Here is a 20,828-nt window from a genome sequence, read left to right as displayed (position 1 = left end):
GCGTTGTAAATCACATGGCTTTTCTCTTACCGAGGGTCCAAAAGTCCCCCAAACTAGACACTAGTAAAAGCTCAAACTGAAAAGCCCCACAACCTTCCACCAATAAAACTGATGTCATCACTCATGTGGAAAAGACTGGCAGATCTATAAGCAGCAGCATCATCTGGAGGGTCTTTGAGCTTTGACCTGGGTGGGGGCGAAGTAAAGAAAAGCGAGGCAGCGAATAAGCTGGAGAGCTGGTATGAATCTGCCTCGCTGTCACCCAAACCTGAGTAACGGCCAAGCAGTGGCTCCACTGTAAAACGCTACATTACTTTTTTACAGCTAATGAAAAAGCAGCTTCAATCAAAACAGACATGGCTTGAATTCTTGTGTGGACTGCCAGATTCAAAACGACGCACTACTTCAGTGCAGCTGTAAACACAACTAATCTATCAGCTGACCTATTTTGCTTTTAAGTCTTGAGCCAGCCTGTCCTTGAGCTGCTCTGTTGAAGTGAAATTTACACAGGAGAGTTAGATTACAGTAAAATATGGAAGGTATGTCGAGTTGTACAAACACACAAAATGGATAGAACAGCTGACGAAATTCAGAAGCCGCTACTGTAATGCATATCATACCGTGGCAGATATTACTGTGGCAGATTACTGAAAGAGACATGCCATTGATTTCCCACAGTGTCTACATAATTAAATATTTACCATATAAACAAATTAATTCTGGCCAGAATTGTAGTAGGGAATGAAACCTAAACTCTGAAGCTTTTAACACCTCAAAAAGCAAAAACTCCCATGGAATGAACACACTGCATTGCCTGGGACAACAGTTTTACAGACGTTAGGATACAGTTTTGATAAATTACTAGAAAACCTGTTTGGTGTTGGACATTTAAGGTCTCAAAACAAACCACTCTCAGTGATTGACAAATCAGTGGAATTTCCCAAAAATAAGCAAGGTATGCGGAAAAGTATGTGACGCTATAGATGTGCAATCTGAGTAACGCTACATGGCAGGGCAGAGCTTCTGTATAAAATTAAAGAAGCATTCCTCATTTGCACTAAATACTCCTTCATAACAATTTAGAATTTCAAAGAAAAAGAATTAAACACAGTAGTGGACCTCCAACCTTGCCCTCAGTGGGCCAACAGTGGTCCACTGTCTCCTTGCTATCAAGGCAGCAGAGCACCGGGACACTTACAATACCAATATTCCGTGTGACGATGTCAATGTGTGGCGGTCTGCACCCAATTCATTTGCTGCCATCTTCATAAATAAATAAATATATCACCACCGGGCTATTGTCTTATTCCGTATTCAAAATATACAGGACTGGACTGCTGGATTTAATGATGTTATACCACTATAGATTGTAGGCTACCAAATAAAAGCATGTGGTAGGTTTACATTGAGCATCTGTAGAGATTCCTTATCTCATAACCCTGGCAATGTATTTACTCATTGTGTCAAGGCAGGTACAATGAATAAATTAATAGATTCATTTAGTGAAGTGCATTACAATATGGCACAACAGCGCTTGCTGCTCTTTTTACACATTTCAAACAGTATCACTGCATACACGTTCAGCTAGGGAGCTTTTTTAATTTATAAAAGGGTACTATATAAGCAAAGTTCACTATTATCATTGGCACACATCTCTTATTTTATTGGCCATACAATACATTGACTGGGCTTAATTTAATCCAGGGCATGACGTTTTATTCATTAAATCAGCTTTTTAAAATCACCAGCTTCTAGAGATGGATGATAAATCAAATTTTACTGTCAATTACACGTTTAGTTGTCAATAACTTTACAAACAAGATTTCTGTTTCCAACAAAACCTCTCTGATTTGCAGTGGTGCACTATCACCTTTCCCTAAAAGCTCAAATTCACTCTGTCACTGGTAAAAAGACATGTTTCTTTGTAAAAAGGGCATCCTTAAACCACTGAGTAATCGTGGTTTTATAATAATCATGACCTCGGTACTGATCTACATCATCACGATTATATTCTTCAGACCAAGCCACTTCCTAACCAACAGTTAAAGTACAAAAACATGGAGGCGGTTCAACTCGCATGAGCTGAGAAGAGGAGAGTACGAGAGGTGGTAAACAAAAGGCAGCAAAAAGCTTCAATAGTCAGAGACTCGGAGAAGCATCCAGCTGGGCCCAGGCTTTACGACCCCTCGCCTCGCCATAAATCTCCAACCGCTCTAAAACTGACCACGGGACTGGTGTAGGGCTTTTGTCCCGTTCTCTTCCCAGCCACCAAAGAGCTCCACTACAGGGGTGTCATAAACAGATTTAAGAGCAGGGTTAACCCCCTCACCCCCAAAAATCAACCACCAATTATCATTCATCTGAGGCCTGACGGAACAGTCCTTTAATGAAACAGCAGTGGTGCTCAATAGGCCCAACGACTCAGTGCTTAACACAAAGTAAATTTAAGTGCAGGTGAAGCAAAGTTAACTACAGGTCTGGGGTGTAAAAAGTTTTCACTATTATTGCTTCTTCGCTCTCTCACGCACACCTAGTTAGTGTTCAGCACTAAAAATATGGGCACTTTATGACGCACTCCATCAGCCACCACTCTCCAATTTGTGGGAGACAACACTATATTTACATACAAGGATAGACTTTTACAAGGATAGACTTTTACTGAGATTTACATACTCAGCCTTATGTTATAAACAAATAAGAAAAAGGTAAAAAAAAAAAAAAAAAAAACATATATTAAATAAATAATAAAGAAAATTCAACGTTTAATCTGTTTCGCAGTTGCAATAGGAGGCAGATAAGTGCACTCACGTTGTACTTGAGTGCTGCTGCTACAATTATTCCAAAATGTCATAGCACAATTTTGCATGACACCGTGTTAATTTTCCAGCATCCAGAACACACTTTTACTGTAGCACCTTCTGATTAAAAAAGTCAACACTTTTTCATCTAACAATGCATTGAAGATATGGTATTGTATGTATTGGTTCGTGTGCTTATTTAACCCACACTGAACCCTTTGGTTAAAATATAATAAACAAAGAAATACAGTTGGAAAGCCATCATTTGAACTCATGGTTGGAAAACCCCTGCTGCAAATCTTGAGTTATCATGGGAGGTAAATCAATGGTTACGTTCATATGTTCTATTCAGTCTTCAGTTGCCAGCATAGGATCCATATCCAACACAGATTCATTGCTGTTAGTCATTTACTGGCCAATTACTGGGATCAATTAAATCAAACTGTGGGCAGTTTGACGTTCTGACCACAGAGGAACTCGGAATGAACACATCATTTCCTTTTCTTCCTGAGACTCATTACTGGACCTCACAGTTCTCAGGCATCAAGGGCCTTTGCTTTTGCAGCCTGAATACGAATGGAGCCAGACAGAATGACATGTGGAGAGGAACACCTGGCATTTGTCAGCTGTCATAAACAGACGTGTTCTTCCTTCCTTTCACTTGGTTTTAAGCAGAGGGATTAAAGAAACTTAGCTATTCATTGCATCCTTTCTCCATTCTCCTTGGGTGCCATAAAGCCATAAATCTCATCTCAGCACTTGCTTTAAGGCTAATAAACCAGACCTCCCTTAGTGAACCTCTTTCTTATCCAAAGTGACAGGATACAGCAGTTGTACTGTAACTCCTTGACTTGAAGGCATATGAGATTTTGCTTGAGAAACTTTCAGTTTATGCTTTGGAAGGCTGTTAAAATCTGCACTTAATGTGCTGGTGATTTTCTCTAGATTACAAGCTATAGCCCAGGGACAGAAGCATCTATGAGGACCTTGGTGCCTCTTTTTATTGTAACATCTTTGCTTTGTAGAGATTGTACAATAAAGTCATTTCCCAAAACACAACCTTTCCCACTGCTGTCCAGGAAGACTCAAATGCCTGGCTATGGGCCATGATGATTTCCTGCACACCCTCCTAGAAAAATGGATCCTCATCCCCTCAGCTCCCAGATGTTATTCGCCCTCTTCTCAGAGTAGCCCTGCCATGTTCTTCCTCTCTTTTTAAATATAACACTGGTTATATTTCACCAGGTTGTGATAAATCTCAAAGGAAACGGCAGAGCTGTCTCCATACTTTTTCACCTACAGCCAGATGTGTCAATTAAACCATACATCTACATTTAAAAAAAACAAAACACACATCTAACTATCTATACCAAACAACGTAACAAGACCAACACTCTCAAAAACGCTAGTGACTTTGCAAGCGAAAGAACAACAACAACAAAAAGGCAGCACTTACATCAGATTTGGTCGAAATGACGTCGTCCATGTCAGAGTCATTTGGGTCCACAACATCCTGAAAAGGAGGCAACGTGGGCATTTTCCTTCTCTCAGGCTGCTCGCTGTCCCGTAACTTAGCATGTCGGCCCTGCGATTTGTCCTTTAAAACCTTTTTATCTACATGCTGGAGCAAGCTGGAAGAGGTCTGCAGCTTCTGCGATGGCTCTGAAAAGCTACCTTTCCGTTTTTTGGTTATGTGGCCTTCATCGTCCAGCGCTGGCTTCCGTTTATTTTGGCCCAAGCTCGAGAAGCTGACCTCAGTTGCTCTGTGTTCCTTAGACATAGCCTTGGGCTCTTTGAAACCCATCTTAGGGATAGACTGCTCTTCCCGTAGTGGCTGGTTCTCTTTGGGTTTCTTTGAGGAGTCTTTGGAGACTTTGCCCGTGTCCCTGCTGAAGTCTCTGAAGGCACTTTTTGACTCTTTCGAGTCCTTGGAAGGCTTGTCCTTGTGCTCCTTGGACGGTTTGTGGAGCTTGAGAGAGCTGCTACTGATGCTGTTGGTGGTGGTGGTGATGGTGAGAGCACTGCTGCTTTTGGATCCATCCTGCAGACAAAGAATCAGACACATTAGCTGTTGTAAAACTCTAGGCTAAGCACCAGCTATATGAAAGTGTCAAACAAATAAATACAGTTGATAGTCAGAAAACATGTTATTTCTTACTAATTCAAGGAATAAGGTTTAAAAGACCGTTGGTCCCCCCCCACGGTGTTCGGAAACTCTAATAGGCGTCTTGCCTGTGACGTAGATGGTGGACAACAACTCTAGAAGTTGCACTTAATTTAATGCAAAATGAGGAAAAGGTGTGTTGTTTTTGGTTGCAATCATTCAATGTACAGTGGGACATCTGTGCACAAATGGCCCAAAGATCCCAAAATATCCAGAAAATGGACTAAATTTGTCAACTTTAAATGGGCACTTTGGAAAGGACCATCCACTCACTCCGTTATCTGTAGCTCATTTCACTGGCGCTTTTCCAACAATATGGGCATGTAAGGACACCAACGAAAGGTGTTCAAGAGCCTCTGTAACATGGAGGTAAACAGGGTAAGGACACTTACTTCGCCTGTTTTAGTTGGTGTTAGTTAACGTTAGCTTGACTCGCTAAACTCGGTGGCTCAGATTATACTCGGCTACGTAGCTGCATTACGGAGGTTTATACTTTCGGATGAATTCGAGTTCGACTTCGATCACATTTACAAGAATAACGGTACCTCTACATTTGAGTTTAGCTTATTGCTAGGCTATTGTCATGAATAATGTTGGTTATTTAGCTAGATACTGTCATAACAGTCGGTCATAACGGTGTTTTACCGCGGCGTTGTTCAGCTGTTGTCCACCAGTGACGTCACGGTTGCGTTCAAGAATTTCTGTAGCGAGCTCGGGTTTTTCCGTCAATTTAATAAAATTGTCAGTTTTAAAGCAAATTAAGCTGCTATTTTCATTTTAATTCATACTTATATATGTCAGTAACTACAATAATGTGAAATATTCATGGAGGTCCATTAAGTGGTGCTTAGCCTTTAAACTTTTCTGGGATGGCTTTAGACCAGATGTTGGAACCTCAATGCCACAAGAGCATTTAGTGAAGCCAGGTGCAGATGTAGAATGATTAGTTTTGGAACACAGTCACCATTCCAACTCATCCCAGAAGGTACCGGAGTGTGCTTCATCATCATAGCCCAAAGCAGGGGGCCTCATTCCTCTGTAGCCCACACTTGACATAGATGCGCCTCGCAATCTTTTTGGGTAAAAATTACAATCTATAGGTCCATCAACGTCTATGCAACAATGTATTGACAGTTAAGATTTCGTCCCGCCTCCCGAACCCACACCACTAACAGGATTGGTTTTGCCATTTCTCTCTAACGTGGAAGAGGCTGTGGTTGTAAGGAGACAAAGAGCTGTAAATACGCGGCTACGTGGCGTCTTTTATTGATTAAGGAGGTGCCACCAGCTACACACATACCGTAAAACCCCAATGTAGATGAGCGGGTGGAACGAATTGCCATCCCATATTTCACAGTGACTTTACATCCCAAAAATATATATACCTTTGGGGATATATAGAGTATAAACAACAGCAATATTCTCTGATATAACTTGGCTTCAACATATAGTCTGACACACATTTTCAGAAAGGTATAAACATAGGAATGAATAAGTACTGATTTCTTTATGAATAAATGCCTAATAATGTCAGGTAGGCAAATAACTAATGTTTATACCTTGCTGAAATGTGAATGTGCACACTGTCCAATTTTTGGACGGTCCAGAAAGCAGGTAAACTCCACTTACTCTGGGAGGTGGAGTGGGAGGGGGAAGGCGAGTTGCTCAGAGTTGGATAGCCTGACGAAAGCACTTCCTCCTCTAATGACTGGTCTGTCCTGTCCCAAGGTCAGGCCTGGTAGCCCCTGTCAATATTTCACTGATGTAGTAAAGCCATTAGGCAGTCTAGACAGAGGTGGTGTTATGACCTGCCCAAACTGCCTCTAAAGCTTTTTATTTTGCCTATCTGCTGTTGACCCTGAGACCTTTCAGCACAAAGAGGATTCTTCATGGCAAGCCAAAGAAAACAGCTCTACTTAGCCAAAAAAGCTCCAAGTGTACATCTCCAAAGGTTTTACAAGCCCGAAGCTCTCAAAACAGCTGTGAACTACAGGAAGCCAAAAAGAGTAACCTAGCCCTCTCACTCATTCCTGCTTCTTCTTCCATCAAAATGCTGAGGTCAACTGAAAGAAACATCACTTTTAAGAAGTGACATTTGAGATACTGATATTTAAAAGCTGTAAATCTAAGTGAGGTCTTGAGCTGCAGATTTCCCCAAATTTAATGTCAAGATACAAAAAAAAAAACGAACTGAAGAATATTTCTAAAGATTTTATAGAAGAAGAATATATAAAATATGCTGTAAGAGGAGAATCAATACCTTTTCAAACATGTGCAGAAAAATGCAGTTTATAAATGAACTTCATTCATTCATTCATTCATTATCTGTAACCCTTATCCAGTTCAGGGTTGCGGTGGGTCCAGAGCCTGGAATCATTGGGCGCAAGGCGGGAATACACCCTGGAGGGGGTGCCAGTCCTTCACAGGGCAACACAGACACTTTTGAGTCGCCAATCCACCTACCAACGTGTGTTTTTGGACTGTGGGAGGAAACCTACACGGACACAGGGAGAACACACCAACTCCTCACAGACAGTCACCCAGAGGAAACCCACGCGGACACAGGGAGAACACACCAACTCCTCACAGACAGTCACCCGGAGGAAACCCACACAGACACAGGAAGAACACACCAACTCCTCACAGTCACCCAGAGGAAACCCACGCGGACACAGGGAGAACACACCAACTCCTCACAGACAGTCACCCGGAGGAAACCCACACAGACACAGGAAGAACACACCAACTCCTCACAGACAGTCACCCAGAGGAAACCCACGCGGACACAGGGAGAACACACCAACTCCTCACAGACAGTCACCATGAACAGGAATCGAACGCACAACCTCCTGGTCCCTGGAGCTGTGTGACTGCGACACTAACCTGCTGCACCACGGTGCTGCCCTATAAATGAACTTGCTTTTATCTTTTTTTCAAATTGTATCATCTGTTAATCGTAACAGTGCTGTGTGCTCCTCTCACAGTGAACAGAAACACCAGTGGTTTTTACAAACTGAAGCATGAGTGGAGCTTGAGTTTCTCTCCTATTACATTTTTGTTTGTTTGTTTATCCCAAGGTTTTCACAAATTTTCTTCCCAATTATTTGCAGTCACAAATTTCACCCATCAGTGAGTTTCCACTGATTGCATTCAGTGCCAACATGCCGGCAGTGTGAGGGGGTGGGAAGACGACTTTGTGCTTATTTAGACACAAGTAAGGCTACCCAACTACCACATATGTGATGCCACTGAACAGCTTAAAGTAACTGAGGAGAATGCAATCAGCCCAGTCATGTGGCTGACAGACGCCTGTTGTAACTAGCACTATGAGCAGAGAGAAGGGGGAGAGGGGAGGCCAACTTACCGACCCAAAGCAAAGCAAACTAGGAGCCCATATTTTGGAAAACTGCAGCACTATTCAAACATTTAAATAAATAAATAATCCACATAAGAGCCCAGACCTAGCTGGACATGATACTATCCATTGACGTATACCTGCAAAAACCTTTACTCCTCTGCATCTCTAAGTTCAGGGGAGAAGACAACAGTGGACTGTTTTAGTGTTTGCTAAGGAGGCTTGTATAGCAGTGTAGCAGGCTGGCTGCTTGTGACCCTTGATCCCGCAGTAATCCATCACACGTAAAGGCCTGTTTAGATTGGGAACCGTTTCCATGTGCACTGGGAGACTCTCGTAACCTCTCAGTGTGTGCAGGCGTACTGGCTCACAGTAAGCGATACGGCACTGGAGACTAAAAATAAAACCTAATCGAAGAAACATGGAGGTGTACAGCCATGCACGATTTACTGCCGTAATGGCCAATGTGGTTTAATCGGTGCAGAGAAAAAGGTTTTAACTTCTGAGGCTCCCTGTGCAACACTGCTGGAAACCGTAATAACACCCGCCCCCCCGCTCTTACTATAGTGGGGTTTCATATTAAAAGGGACTTTTTAACAGGTCTTTCAGAAAGACCCCAAAAAAATGTATTATATATTACACAGACACACAGAACCATGAAAAAGTCTCATGTCTCGAAAAGTATTTCACAGTTCATTCAAAACCCCTCCTATACAACCCCCCCAACCCACTAAGGTTACGTAACCGGAATGTAAGTATGTGCCCACTCTGCAGCAAAGAAATACTTCATTAAAGCCATTCATTTAACGTCTCGCAAATCTGCGGAGTTAAATACCCCAAACAACTTTGAACTTGCCAAATATGCAGGATTAAGGTGAATTCTTTGAAGAGCTGGGAATTGGCTTGAGGGGGCGTCCGAGAAGGTGGACGAGACACGCCTAAGTTGCTTTAGGCTTCAGACCCTATGGTTTAATATCTGGAAATCTTTACTGACCTTTGACCCTGGGAAGGACTTGTTCTTTTTGCCATCAGAGAAGGCCAGAGTCAGTGAGCTGCTGGGTAAAGTAGGCAGCTTGAGGTGCTGACCGAACAGAGAGGTTGAGCCCTCCTGCATGACCATCACCTGATGAAGAAATACACGAGAAGGAAAGGAAGCAAGTAATTGACAATGTTAAGCGGTCTTCTGGTATATGTCCAAAGACTTCAGAACTTTTTGGCATTTTGGCACAGCGTTTCCTGAATCTCGCTTGGAGCTAAGAGCCTTCTTATCTGTACATCACTGGCATGAACAGGGTAAATCAACATTACTCTGAAAGATAAAAAAAAATGAACTCTTCCAACTCATCTCATAGTATTTTAGTCGTATTATGATAGTGAATAAACGTACTGTTAACATATTTAATGGTCAAGCTGAAAAACAAAAACAATATGGCCCTTACTTTAGAATCTTCTGAACCCCTTTTGTGAGGATCCCGTTGCTGTGAAAGAGAAAACAGAAAACATTAGCGTGAGAAATAGAGAAAACCTCTGTCTCGGTGAGTGAGACTGTGCTTATTTATAGGACTTAATGACCAAATGCTTTTCAGAGGCTAAACAATCTGGTAAATTGGAGAAGCCCTCTCAGTCTCTGCCAAGTTAAATTGATATTGCTGCACCTAACGGTCCTTTTTAATTAAAAGACCTCCGGTACAACTGCTCTGCTGCCAATCACTGGAGTCGATCTGGGCCACGCCCTTCTGTAAAGGAGCCAGTAGTGAGGAGATGAAGTCATACCCACAGCTGTAAAACAGCCCGATTCCTGGAACAAATTCAGGAGTGGGCAAGCTACAACTACAGCACTGACCTTGGCAGACTGATCACTTCCCTAGATACAAACTTCTTAAGGCATGATTCATGCTGGATGCAGTGTAATTCTATTTCATAGGATGAAGTTATAAGGTGGGACCAAGACAAACAAGATGTAAAAGGGCTGTCTTTTAATTCACAAAAAGGCAATGTTGAGTTCTCTGGCGTGGACCCAAGGAATGGCAGGGTTTTTCGGGAGTGATAGATGCTTCACGTTAGAACTAGCCCATTTTAATTCATTCAGCACAGCACCTGATTTTGGCTGAGAAGGGCCATTATTCTATTAGGAGCTACTGACTGACAGTGGCTTTTACTCTAGAGCTGTGCAGACGCAAACAGCCCGAGGAAACGGCACTGAACTCTGACCCGTGTCTGTGTTCGGCTATTCCGTACTGAGCAAATAGACCACATCACCCGCATAAACACTCGGATGAAAAGAAAGTACAGTAAGATAAGAACTAAGCCCTTATCCTGAGCTCTGATTAATGTTCTTCCTGTGAGGAGTGATGATGTTTAATGCTGCTCTCTGGGTGGAACGTTTAAAGTAAAATCTACCACCCAATTCACATCTCAACCACTGCTTTGGGAGTAGAGGTAGGGGCCATTCCATCAAAATAATAACCCCTGACTTTTTACAATACACAATAGTTTATTGTTGCTAGTTGTTAGCATTCTTGTAGTATAGTTGCAGTAGTAAAAGTAGTTTTCCCTCAAAACAGCTTGGGAACATTTTTTATTCCCCAGCTTAGATTCAGAATTCCTAATATGGGCATAACAGGCTACAAAATGACAGGCATATTAGCTTGAAGCTCATCTGCATATTGCAAAAAAAAGTACATAATAGATTTGGAGCTGGCAAGCTAAAGAACTACCAATTGATCAATAGATCAACTCTAAGACCATTGTCCTCGTTTCATTATATTCAGCGGGCAGGTTCATTCAGCACTCCACATGCTGTAATGGAAATGTCAGTGTCCATTAAGTCCCCTTTGTCCAGGAAAGCATGCTGCTCTCTCTGGCCCTCACCCCCATATACCGTACCCCTCCAGCCTTCAGCAGCTTCCTGCGGAATTCCTCTGTGGGGTTGTTGAAAGTGAGCTTCTCGCAGCGCAGGTGATTGACAGGTGGATGACCCTCCAAATGCAGGAACAGATCGTAGTCGAAACGCACTTTTTTGGGTTCTTCCTGGTTTAACAAAAAAAAAAGTAAAGTCTCCCCTCAGCATTTATTGCATTCATTTGATGCATTTCATTCTACAACAGCATTAAATAGTTTCTTAAAACTGACAAAAAAGTAAAGAAAAACAAAAAGGACCACCCCGAATGTACCTTATTTCTGAAGTAAACTTCAATGGGCAGGATAAAGCCAGCGTATCCAGACTCCTCCACTTTATACGGCGGATCTTTGCACACTGTTGGAGGGAGAGAAAGAAAAAGGGAGAAATATGTAAAGCTTTTTCTTTTTGACCTGGCATACCTTTAGAATGATATTTTAACTCTATTCAAAAAAGGTGGGAGAGGGAGAGATACACAGAATAAAACTAAGAAGCAAAATGCATAACAAAATAGAAATAGAGAAAGAAAAATGAGGGAAAAAAGGAGATAAAGGAACCCAAGAGACAGACAGACAGACAGACACAGTAAAAGAAAGTAGAAAGAATGAGAAACAAAGGAATGATTGACAAAGCAAGAGAGCAGGAAAGAGAAGGAAAGAGGCTAAGGTTATGTGCATGGTCATGATGTAAAACAATGTAACACTGCTATTGTACAGACTGATCTAATAACAGAGTACAGTTGCTCTGGGAGAAAAGCTGAATAGATGGCGGATATTTATGCATGTACACTTGCAATTAGGGGTTCAGCATGCTCATTACTTAGCAACATTACAGGGCTTCAGCGTGTGTGTCAAATTAGGCATGAACAAAGCATTAGCCTCCTGATAGCAGCAGATGACATCCAGTCATGGTGTGACTAGAGGGGAAAACATCCCCAGATACTGAAAGATGGAAATATATATATGTGTGTGTGTGTGTGAGAGAGAGAGAGAACACATCAGTAACACAACACAGCAGCACATAACTGCAACAAACACAGAGGATTATTTCTTTCATATCTGTGGCCAAAAAATGATTCAATAATAATATGAAACAAATGTCTGGTTTTGCAGAACATCATTAAAGAGTCATCTTCAACTAAAATCAAACTTACAGAGGGGAAGCAACAATGGAAAATATTTTAGTGCCATTCTGTATATTCCATTCATCAGCAAAGCAGGAGTTTGCATTCCGTTATGGGCACTAGGACAATATCCCCCTAAAGATTTCTACAAGCCATAAAAGCCTACTTTTAAAATAAACAAAACTAAATTCTGGTTTAAAAATAAATTGAGAATAACTATTAAACAATATTTTGTTTGATATGCACAACATATTTGTCGGATGCACAAGCAATTGTTTGTCTCACTATTCCGACATTCATCTGAATTTCCCTTTTATAGCAGCTACAGTTCCTTTAAACTAGACGTTGGAGGATTTCTTAAGTATGATTTCACTAGAAGCTTGAATTAGGTCATGTACTGCTGTTGGATGACTAGTTCGGAACTAGTTGTTCCGTTACTCCAGAAAACGGTCCCTCTGCTCCACAAACCAATAGTGGGGTTTTATACCCCTCTTGCCTGCACTTGATATTGAGCATTTTGAGCTGACTTTAAGTCGAAACACACACAAACAGGTTGTATCCTACATGGGGTGTCTACAAACTATCCTTCTGTCAAACGGACAGAGTTGAAAAATAATTCCAATTTATAAATCATATTTTAAGGAGCCATCTTTGTCTCAGAGCAAAGTGTGGATTTCTGGCATTACAACAGTTTCAAGACTGTCACATCAGCCAATCATCTGCGTAGAAACAAGAGACTGCCTCAAGCATTGGAGAAAATTGTCTGGCCAAACAAATGGCTGTTGCTAGGTAGAATTAACATGCTTTTTTAATGATTGGTAGACGTTTCTCAAATCAAAAGCTTCAGGAGCAAGATCAAATCCCAGCTAACCAAACAAAGCCAGTTCACACAGCTGAGGAAACCATTTTAAATCCCTTTCATAATGAAAATTAACCATTAAGGGAACAGTTCATGCTTAAACAAACAAATACCAGATTTTGTGAATGTCTTCATAGGAGTTAATAGCCGTATGTTGTTTTCATGTTACGAGTTTAGATGGGACCAGCCATGCTGTGGGAGAGAAGATCTAGCATCAGTAAGTGTGACAGGAGTTTAAATTAGGGTTAAGGTCTGATATGAGAGGGAGACCTGGTTTTAGAATGATAAATACCAGTATTTATTTGGTACCATTGCACCAAAAGGACAATCAGAGATAAACTGGCACACTAATTTACTTGGTTAAGAAAGGAGGTATAGAAACAGCCAATACACTGAAGCTAAGCAGGTCTAGGCAAGGCCAGTATTGGATGGGAGACTTCCAAGCAAAGGCAAATAGCTGCTGGATGTGGTGGTGTTGTTGGGGACAAGAGGGAGCACTCTCCCTGTGATCTGTGTGGATGCCAGTGCCCAAATGCAATGGCGGGGCAGTATACTGAAGAAACAGTGCAGTCCTTTGGATGAGACATACAACCAAATACTCTCTGAGGTCATGAACAAATCCCTAGGCATTTCCTCGAGAAAAGTCAAGGTGTTACCCTCATGTCCTGCTAAATCTGCCACTGTGGATCACCCAGAGATAGAAACAAAGGTCTGCCACCTAGGAGCCTTAATAATGTATTTATTTGTATATTTGGCACAGAAACATGTAGTTATTTGCCTCTAAATTGAGGGACGGTTCTGAGGTTCCTACTTAAGAGGTGCATGACAATATACGACATTTTATCATTATTGTAAATAATTACAAGGACAGAGTTTAAAAAGACTAACAAACAAAGAAAAAACAAAGAAAGAATTCTAGGCTCATCTCTTTTTCATCACAATCCAGACGCTCAGCTTTCACCATCCACATATGTACAAGTGCACACATGCACCCCAAACCAGCAGGACTCGTCCCAATTATGCATTTGGGATGAAACCCTCCAGGGACACTTGTTTGTCTTGCTCTTCTGCTGTCCCACAGGGCCTTACAACAGCTTCAGCAATTAGTCACCATCCACCATGTGTACACACAGAGTCGAGGACACCTGGAGACAAATTATCATCAGAAAGAACCATCTCTCTAATTGCCCTCAGAGTCTAATTTTCCAATAAAATATAGCTCTAAATTTTAAGATTTCCCATTAAGAAACAAACAGGACTCACCACCTACAGTTTATTTATTCCTGTCCAATGGCACAGGTAATTCTCACCTGCTTCTAAGCTTACACTGACCTTACAACCTTAGTATACTTATGATTTCAGTGAAATTATATATAAAGTGTAGTCCTTTGTTCAAACAATGTTACTTTACTGCTGAAGATATGTACTATGCTAATATTTAAAAAATAAATAAATAAATAAAAAAGAAAAACAACAAATAACAGTGTAGACAAAAAGCAAACCCCTCAGGCGATCTCCTCTCATTGGGAATGGCCTTGTACTTCCATAGCAACTAATGCTCTCAGGTTACATGGCAACCAAGGTGCTTTCTCTCTTTCCCGCCCTCCCTCCCTCCCTCCAACTTCCTCACACTCCTCCTGAGTGACAGGACTGCCGGCTAGACGGCTCGTGACCCTGATCCTGAGGTCACAGCACCCCATCTCTTGGCTGCTGCACAAATATTGTGGGTTGCAATTAATTGCATGTCTGGGTCAGGTTCAATTATGAACTATTAAATGGGTCCATTCATTGTGGTACATTTATTCTGTACATTAACATCTCTCTATTAAAAAAAGAAAACAAAACAAAATACAACATTTGAATAAATAAATCTTATTAATAATCTGTATTCATTGTGACTCCTACATAAAGTCATTGGGTACATACACGCCACCAGCTTTCTCTCTAGGTTTATTTGATTTGAAAATAGAGGATGCAGAGTGAACACCAGTTAGCCAAGATAATGCTGTGGGAATGTTTCAGCCTCCCAATGAGTGAGGTAACAGCCTATGTACACGGAATCCAGAATTGTTATTCAGCTTGCAATCATTAAAAAAATTAAAATAATAATTAAAAAATACGTTTTTTTTTTTTTTTTTAAGTCCACATGTTATGTATCACCCGAGGCAGTTAGAGGGGAAATATCGGATCTGGCTTTTGCGAACTAGCGTGTGTGTATTTAATTCTGCACACAGAAAGCCAAGGCAGTGACAAAAGTTATGAATATGTGATCTAAAAATGAGTCTTAACTAGCAGAGAATCAAGCGGCTGCACTGGGAGGCTGTTATTGTGGCTGTGGAGCTGCTGCTTAAGTTGAAAAGGTCACTTTACATTTGGAAGGGGGTGCTTGGATGAGCAAAGTGCACAATGCACTCATTGACCTGTAACAGGAACTCTGCCAACACGAGAGAGAGAGAGAGAGAGAGAGAGAGAGAGAGAGAGAGAAAAAGTTATTTCCCCCCCCCCCCTATATTTTGGAAAGAGCCAAAGAGGGTCTCCCCCTTCTTCTCTCACACACACATACACTTGGAGCCAGGATGCCAATCACAGAACAATGCCAGTCAGAATGCATTTGCCCTCTCTCCAAGACTGGGGCGTAATGAGGCAAGGCCGGAAGATACTGAGTCAAGCTGCAGGAGTGAAAAAAGACAAGTGAAATTATATAAACAACTTTCCACATTTGTTTCCCTGCATGTCTGAACTCCATCTATATGAATAGATTCCAATCAGCGTTTCTACCCTCTTCTGTTAACGTATATATCAAAAAATTTAAACGTTCAACTGTGGTAACACAGGTCTGTAGGCAGCCCTTAGACTCAGATTACCGTCTTACAGTTGAAGCAAAGACTCCACAGTGAGATGTCTGTCAGTAGCACAGGCAGTGTAAACAATCCCTCAGTACAGACGACCACCTGCTTTAGGTCAACCAAGGCCAAAACCTTTTAGATTTGAGAAAGAAAAAAAATAGGTTTCAAATTAAGGTGTGGAATCCCAGCCCATATATTACCTAGAGCAACTTATAGTAACAGCCATGTTACAGGTGATGTAGGCTAATGCAGTCCTGGGAGGTTTACTTAAGGGCACTAGTGTAAAGTTCCCCCTTGAGCTGGGAAATGACACCTGAGTCTGTTGTGTGGATATACTCTTGTAGTGTTACACCAGTCCAGTTAAAAGACATTTCCTCAAGCCAAGGTCTGCATTAAGATCAGTGCCATATCCTTTGTACTGAAGTAGCCTAGTAGTTATTTCAATATTTTATGTTTTCACGAGGAATTGGACAAATTATCACCCTCCGCTCGCCTCATAACCAGCAAGTTGACTGGCTCTATTTATTATTAACGTGGGCATTTTCTCAAAGACAGTTGAGCGTTATGAGAACATGTTTATATGTCAACTGGTGATCAGCCTCTTTATTTTGTAACCTTTCCGGTTTTACAGCACACAACACTTATGTCCAGTAAGTGATTCTAAAGAGCTTATACCGCCCATGGGCTATTTTTTAATTGACTCCATATATTTGCATTACTGTCAAATATTTTAGATATTTCAAAAAGAAAAAGTAATTTGAATCAGACAGGTTCATCACTTTTATGAAGCACTTGTGTGTGACTGTTTACCAAATAATTAGCTCGTCTCGACTGCAAGCACAGTTTCCAGCTCAGCACACGAGACACATTGGAGAATGCACTTTGGCACAGCTTCAGAGGCTCCTGCAATTCCAGCCAGTAATTGGTTTCATCTCAAGGTGCAGTCAAAATAAGTTGCTTCCTTCAGTGGACGGCTAATTTTTGTGCTGCCTAGTTGGCTGTTCATAGCCGTAAGAAAATGTTACAGGCTCCAGGCAGTAAAGATGATGAGAGGATGATGGAGTTTATTGCATATGCTCAGGTCTAAAAACGGTATTCACATTTACATTTAGAACATGAGCAGACACGACCAGAGTTACTTTTGTGTTATAAAAGGTAGAGGTTATGGCATCGAGTCTCACACAAGAACTTTTATAGAGGTTAGGGATGGGCAAATGAGTCAAATTTGTACTTTTTAATGGCTTTTATTAATTAGCATTTGTTTTTACAACAACCTTAGGTCAATAGTCTAGATACAGACAACAATACAATATAAAGACAGCTGTAATCTTTAGTTTGTGTAGATGTTAACTGAATGGAAAATTTAATTCCATGTTCTAATAAACTTTAACGTTTTCTGCTTTGAGTAAGTTGCCAGTGTCTAGTATTTTAACAGACTAAATTTCTATTAAACATTGTGACTGGCAACATGTTCGAGAAGAGAAGGAAATTAATGGAGAATGGGCCCTGCCTCTGAGTGCTCCAGGTCGGGGCCAGAATATGAAGCAGAGTGCAGAGCTGTTCACTGGCTGACTGCAGGAGCTGGAATCCTTTTCTTTTGCTTTACAGACTACGGCCTCTGTCAAGGTGTAAATGTAGTGCAGCAGGTCCTCGGGTTACGTCAGTCCCGAGTTACGATGTTTCGTGGTTATCACATCTCCCATTTACTGTATAAAGCCTTGTTTCGACTTAAGTGGTTTTGCGTCGTGAACGTCGTAACGTGAACTTCGTGTTTGGTGTGCGCGGCGCGACGGAATAATACACGGTTACACGGCTCGGGACCGAGGAGGATAGGTGTGAGGATAGGATAAGTGCTTACTGTATGTTATTTACGTACAGTGTGTACGTATGTTCCGACTTACACCGAAAATCGGTTTACGACGCGACGTCGGAACGGATTAATTGAATATAGCTGCTCATCTGTAATAGTTATAGTGTTGTTTTCGTGCCCTGAAGCTGAATATAAAACCTTGCTCTGCTGTGGAGAGGGCAGTGGTCTTATATATTACTATACAGAGTACAAAAATAAATTCATTTGTAAGAACCAAGTTAACATGTATTGTTTCCCCTGCTCTTTTCTAAATGAGACTGGCACCTGATCAGATTCACCAATATTTGGGGTGTTTTAAATCAACCTGCAAGGATTTTATTTCTTTAATATAAGTATTTCATTTACTAGATGTTATTATATCCGATACGGAACCAATAACACTTTTTTGGACCATGGGCAGGGTCAGTTGAAAAGACAGCTATGCCATTTTAAATTTTATTATAATGAAATACTCCATGTTTTTGAATTAGCAAATGGTATCCACAACATGCTCAGAAAAGCCCACGGTAATAAAATTTATCACAATAACTATATCATATCGCCATTTTATGGCATACATCTTGACCAATTAGAACACCACAAAACTGCAACAAAACCCAAATAGCCGATTGTAGCGTGTTACACTTTTCTAAATTAGGTAAGTATTCTCACAGGGGCAGTGTGGCAATGACATTAGTGACTGTGGAAGTGATTTAGATCCAGGTGATATATGAGGCCGAGTAGTCATTTGGAATGTGCTCGTTAGGTGTTAAAGCAATGAGGATTCTACCCCTGGCTAATCACCTGCTAATGTCACTGGGTCACCATGCTCCGTGGACTTCTGTTCCTGTGGGGAGTTCTCTGTGCTCTCTGACTTTGCTCTAATCGTGCTAGTGAGGGAGTTGAGACACAGGGGATAGAGTTTAGGCGTTAAAACTGCTAACTCTGGAAGACCACACCATGTCACTTTGCTCGAAGGCTCAGAAGACCTAAATGGTTGGAGTGGGCAGTCTTTCATTAGAAAAGGAGGTGCTGGAGCACAGCTAACACATGCAGGAGCCTCAGTTTGGTCCTCATCAAATCTTCCCATTCATTTTCTGTTGAGCGGAGCTGGCCTGAAATAACAAACCATTTGTGAAATAAAATTGGTTAGTCCATAATTGGTCACAGGCTTGAGCACCATAATGATGGCTGCCAAACACTAGGAAGGCTCCCACCTCTACTCTCCCAGCAGTAATGGTGACCAGTGCAGCCTTGCCATGGCCAGTGGAAAGCCCAGACTCATTATATGCTCCACAGGAAAACACTAATTTTAATACTGGCCCTTCAGAATATTTAGGAGCATTTTCCTGTAGGAGAGAGTTTAACTACAGGAAGGACAGAAATAGGTTTTAGCTGCTGCCAAAATGTTCTGTACAGAGTTATTAGTATCCTGAAAATAAAGACAAATATAGGAATTGTAGAGAGGTGGAATGAAAGGGAAATTAACCCTTTATTTAGAACTTGTTTCATTTCTCTTTCATTACCTGATTTGCAACAAACTTTATGTATCTCAATTATTGGATAATGTGGACAAACTATAGCCTAATGTAAAAACGTTTCTGTTCTACTGAGCATGTCTAGAATGTCTGTTGTGGAATCAGCCAAAGATTCTGGCGCACCACTACTGACGGACCGCCCAGACAACCTGAGACACCCACATTCACCTGTGGGACATGCCACTACTCTGTCTGCCAGGGGCGCATACATCACAAAAGACCTCCATCCTTTCAAAAACCAGACACCTAGGATTTTATTTAGCTCCTTCAAACACACTTCCCTCCAACCATGGCCATTATTCTTAGTCAGACAGTCATATTGCAACGGTCACTACAAAGAGCATCATACATCAAGCACTGCTCTACAATCTACAAGGCATTTACCCACATGCCAGTGAGAAATAGTCAAGGCTAATGTAGCTCTAAAAAGGCAGCTAATCAAAGGCCTGGCAAAGTGGTTTCCTGTCACTTACAACAGTTTGTTTGTATAGGAATTTGCTCCATTTGCTTGGAGTTTGTCACAGTGGAGGATGGTGGGATTTGTTAAAAAGAAACCCTTAAAAAGGCACGCTTGTCTTGAGCACAGATTTCCCACCCCCCAGCACCAGGAGTTAAAACATAAAGGAACGAGCAGGAAAGGAGAGGATTAACTGAGGCAACACCTCAGAACCCGACATATGGGAGCACTAAGTCTACACACAGAGGTGTAAACTGACACCTAGTACGTGGGAACCATGACAGCTGAGGAGGGTTCCATCAGGGGACAGGGCTTCCTTTGGGTCTGAGGCAGACTCCTTTTGACAGGGTTTCCCAAACGTGGTGCAGGAGGACCCATTTCCTGTAGAATTTCCCCTGTTCCAAGATATCCAACCAACTCAAGGAGAAGCTGAAAATGAGGGAAATATCTGAAATAAATATGTTAAAGTAGAAAAACGCAGCAAAATGGAAGGCAAAAGTACTTTCCATTGTGGAATCCAACAGTTACCCTGACTATGCCATGCCATACAGTTAGCTAGGGTTAGGATTTCAATTTCACTTAATTTTATTCACAGCCAGAAGTGTGTTATTTACACCCTTCAATTTATGTTATTGATAAAAATTATTGTCAGTGTTCCCTCTTCAGTTGAAGGGGAAGGACAATCAGTGAATATCTAAGAACATTAAAGACCATCTGACATGTATGAGGCTCAGGACCAGGACTGAAAGCAAATGAAAACATTAAAGTAAAGAAAACATTCCCCCTTCCCGCTCCGTAAAACAAGCTAGAAACATCATTGGCTCCAATGAGCATATCATGACTTACTTTAGTAACACCACCAGCCTAAACCAGCACTACATTCGTTTCCAAGCTCCTCCACCCCCCGGCGGAGCTCTTCAGGCTGTCATTACCCAGCTGT

At 41.5% G+C, this 20,828-nt stretch overlaps 1 protein-coding gene across 1 annotated transcript in view; it reads right to left on the bottom strand.

Moving 5' to 3' along the window:
* Window positions 1-20,828, bottom strand: part of mllt3 (MLLT3 super elongation complex subunit) — a 53,544-nt gene that overhangs the window by 12,565 nt on the left and 20,151 nt on the right. Inside the window, exons 3-7 of the mRNA XM_066681355.1 lie at window positions 11,491-11,573; window positions 11,204-11,347; window positions 9,757-9,795; window positions 9,312-9,440; window positions 4,255-4,839 (exon numbers count right to left, since the gene is read on the bottom strand). Of these exons, the coding sequence (XP_066537452.1) occupies window positions 4,255-4,839; window positions 9,312-9,440; window positions 9,757-9,795; window positions 11,204-11,347; window positions 11,491-11,573 (980 nt within the window). The remainder of the gene's footprint in view (window positions 1-4,254; window positions 4,840-9,311; window positions 9,441-9,756; window positions 9,796-11,203; window positions 11,348-11,490; window positions 11,574-20,828) is intronic.

Source organism: Hoplias malabaricus, chromosome 9 (genome assembly GCF_029633855.1).
Source record: "Hoplias malabaricus isolate fHopMal1 chromosome 9, fHopMal1.hap1, whole genome shotgun sequence".
Classification (NCBI taxonomy): Eukaryota; Metazoa; Chordata; class Actinopteri; order Characiformes; family Erythrinidae; genus Hoplias; species Hoplias malabaricus.
Note: the sequence above shows the minus strand (reverse complement) of the source record. Positions and strands in the feature narration are given on the sequence as shown.